This window comes from Arvicola amphibius, chromosome X (genome assembly GCF_903992535.2).
Source record: "Arvicola amphibius chromosome X, mArvAmp1.2, whole genome shotgun sequence".
NCBI lineage: Eukaryota > Metazoa > Chordata > Mammalia > Rodentia > Cricetidae > Arvicola > Arvicola amphibius.
The window spans coordinates 39,293,612-39,297,061 of record NC_052065.1 but is presented as its reverse complement, the minus strand read 5'-3'; the positions used below and the strand labels follow the sequence as shown (position 1 = coordinate 39,297,061).

Sequence of the window (3,450 nt, the reverse complement as noted above, 5' to 3'; positions counted from 1 at the left end):
TATAAACCTATTTTCATTTTCTACATGTTGACATCCAGCAAGACCCTCACTATTTGTTGAAGATGTTCTTTGCCTTCCATTGTATATTTCTGGCTTCTTTATAAAAAAAATCAGGGCTATAGGTGTATGGATTTTGTTTCTTGGTCTTCAGTTCAGGTTCATTGATCAATCTGTCTCTTTTTATCCCAATATCATGTGGGTTGTATCACCACAGTTCTGAAAAACAGCTTGAAATCAGTTATGGTGTTAACCTCTATAAATTCTTTATCGAACAGAACTATTTTAGCTATCCTGAATTTTTTGTTTTTTTCATATGATATCGAATACTGTTCTTTGATGTTCTGCAATAAATTGTGTCACAATTTTGATATGAAAGGGGTTAAATATGTACATTGCTTTTGATAAGATGGCCATTTTCACTATGTTAGTTTTACTAGTCCATTTTTCCATCTTCTAATTCCTTCTTCAATTTTTCTGTTCACTGACTTGAAGTTCTTGCCATACAGGTCTTTTTGGTTAGAGTTACTCCAACTTATTATATATTATTTGTGTCTACTGTGAAGGTTGTTGTTTCTATGATTTCTTTTTCAACCAATTTATCATTTACATTTAGGAGGGCTACTTATATTTTTAGTTAATCTTGTATCCAGCCACATCATTGAAGGTATTTGTCAGCTCTGGGTTTTGCCTGGTAAAATTTTGAGGGTTGCTTCTGTATACTATCATGTCATCTGCAAATACTAATATTTTAGCTTCTTCTTTTCCTATATGTATCCCCTTGATCTCCTTTAATTGTCTTATTGTTATAACTAAAACCTCAAGTACTATATTGAATAGATATGGAGAGAGTGTACAATTTTTTCTTTTGCTTGGTTTTAGTAAAATTACTTTAAATTTCTCTCCATTTAATTTTATGTTGACTATTGGCTTGTTGTATATTTCCTTTATTATGTTTAGGTATATTCCTTTTATCCCTGATCTCAAAGGGATATTGGATTTTACCAAAGGCTTTTTTCATCATGGAATGAGATGACCATGTGAATTATTTTTTTTCCTTTTTAGTTGTTTATATGGTGGATTACTTTGACAGCTTAAGTATATTGAACCGTCCATACACTTCTGGAATAAAGTCTACTTCATTATGATGGATGATCTTTAGACATGTTCTTACTTGAAGTTTGTATGTATTTTATTATTTTTGCATCAAGTTTCATAAGAAAAATTGATCTGTAATTCTCTTTCTTTATTAAGTCTTTGTGTGGTTTGGATTTTAAGGTGACTTGGGCCTCATAAAATGAATTTTACAATATATTTTCTGTTTCTATTTTTTAAGGGATGCAATGAACTTTATTGATGGTATTCAAGAGAGTAGGGCTCCCTAAGCCCCTCCTGCTATTCTGGGGGTCTGGGATGGAAACTGTGAGGGAGATGCTCAGTGTGAAGGGTTGAGTTAGGACAGGGACTGCTCAGCAGCCGAGGGCCTCTCTCTTGCTGTGTCCTTGCTGGGATGGGTGGTCAGGGCAGGCAGGCTTCTTACTCCTTGGAGGCCATGTAGGCCATGAGGTCCACCACTCTGTTGCTATAGCCAAATTCATTGTCGTACCAGGAAATGAGCTTCACAAAGTTGTCATTGAGAGCAATGCCAGCCCCAGCATCGAAGGTGGAGGAGTGGGAGTCACTGTTAAAGTCACAGGAGACAACCTGGTCCTCAGTGTAGCCCAGGATGCCCTTTAGTAGGCCCTCAGATGCCTGCTTCACCACCTTCTTGATGTCATAATACTTGGCGGCTTTCTCCAGGCGGCATGTCAGATCCAAGACAGACACATTGGGGGTAGGAACACGGAAGGCCATGCCCTTGAGCTTCCCGTTCAGCTCTGGGATGACTTTGCCCACAGCCTTGGCAGCGCCAGTGGATGCAGGGATGATGTTCTGGGCAGCACCACGGCCGTCTCGCCACAGCTTCCCAGAGGGGCCATCCACAGTCTTCTGGGTGGCCGTGATGGCATGGACTGTGGTCATGAGCCCTTCCACGATGCCAAAGTTGTCATGGATGACCTTGGCCAAGGGGGCCAAGCAGTTGGTGGTGCAGGAAGCATTGCTGACAATCTTGAGGGAATTGTCATACTTGTCATGGTTCACACCCATCACAAACATGGGGGCATCCGCAGAAGGGGCGGAGATGATGACCCTTTTGGCCCCACCCTTCAAGTGGGCACCAGCCTTCTCCATGGTGGTGAAGACACCGGTAGACTCCACAACATACTCGGCATCACCCCATTTGATGTTGGCGGGATCTCGCTCCTGGAAGATGGTGATGGCCTTCCCGTTGATGACGAGCTTCCCGTTCTCTGCCTTGACTGTGCCTTTGAACTTGCCGTGGGTGGAGTCATACTGGAACATGTAGACCATGTAGTTGAGGTCGATGAAAGGGTCATTGATGGCAACAACGTCCACTTTGCCAGAAGTGAAGGCAGCCCTGGTAACCAGGTGCCCAATACGGCCAAATCCGTTCACTCGGACCTTCACCATTGTGTCTCTGTAACGAGGCTGGCACTGCACGAAAAGAAGCGGCTGTCTCTAGAACAGGGAGGAGCAGAGAGCCCTGTTTCTATTTTTTTTTTTGAAATAATTTCAAGAGTATTGATATTAACTCTTCTTTGAAAATTCGGTAGACTTTTGCATTAAAACCATTTGGCCTGTGGCTTTATTTTGTTGTTGTTGGGAGACTTTTAATGACTGCTACTTCTTTGGAGGATATAAGTCTATTCCCACTGTTTATCTGATCTTGATTTAATGTTCATACATTGTATCTATTAAGAAAGTTGTTCATTTCTTTTAGATTTTCCAATTTTGTGGAGTATATGTTTTTGACATATGACTTAATGATACTTTGGATTTCCTTGGTTTCTCTTGTTAAACCCCCTATTTTATTTCTAATTCTGTTGATTTAAAAATTCTCACTCTAATTTTTAGTTAGTTTAAATAAAGGTTTGTCTATCTTATAGATTTTCTCAAAGCAGTACCTCTTTGCTTCATCAATACTTTGTATTATATATTGTTCTCTTGTTTCTATTTTATTGATTTCAAGCCTTTATTAGATTATTTTCTGCCTTGTAGAGCCTAGAAACTGTGAGCCTCTTTCCTCAGTGTCTGAAGTTCAGAGAATTTTAGCTTGTTCAATGTTGTTGACAATGAGGATGGGTACATACCATGATCTAGGGTGTGGTTGCTTTGTGTTTTTGGACATTAAGATGGCCCATACAGGTAAATCCACTCCACCTTGACCAAGATAAGAGAACTTAAGCATACTTCTGTTCTTTCTTTTCAATTAAGAAGTTTAACATAGGAAGCTGGAGAAATGGCTCAGAGGTTAAGAGCACTGATTGTTCTTCCAGAGGTCCTGAGTTCAATTTCCAGCAACCACATGGTGGCTCATAACCATCTGTAATG

The 3,450-nt window shown here is 40.0% G+C and overlaps 1 protein-coding gene across 1 annotated transcript; it reads right to left on the bottom strand.

Moving 5' to 3' along the window:
- Positions 1 to 1,450: 1,450 nt before the first annotated feature.
- On the bottom strand, positions 1,451 to 2,529 carry LOC119805300 (glyceraldehyde-3-phosphate dehydrogenase-like). The gene has a single exon (XM_038317230.1). It carries the CDS (start codon positions 2,527 to 2,529, stop codon positions 1,534 to 1,536), a length of 996 nt encoding a protein of 331 aa, XP_038173158.1. The 3' UTR covers positions 1,451 to 1,533.
- Positions 2,530 to 3,450: the final 921 nt, after the last annotated feature.

What these genes read in the sequence shown, in the direction of transcription:
- LOC119805300 (XM_038317230.1), bottom strand. Translation starts at nt 2,529, where the DNA reads ATGGTGAAGGTCCGAGTGAACGGATTTGGCCGTATTGGGCACCTGGTT.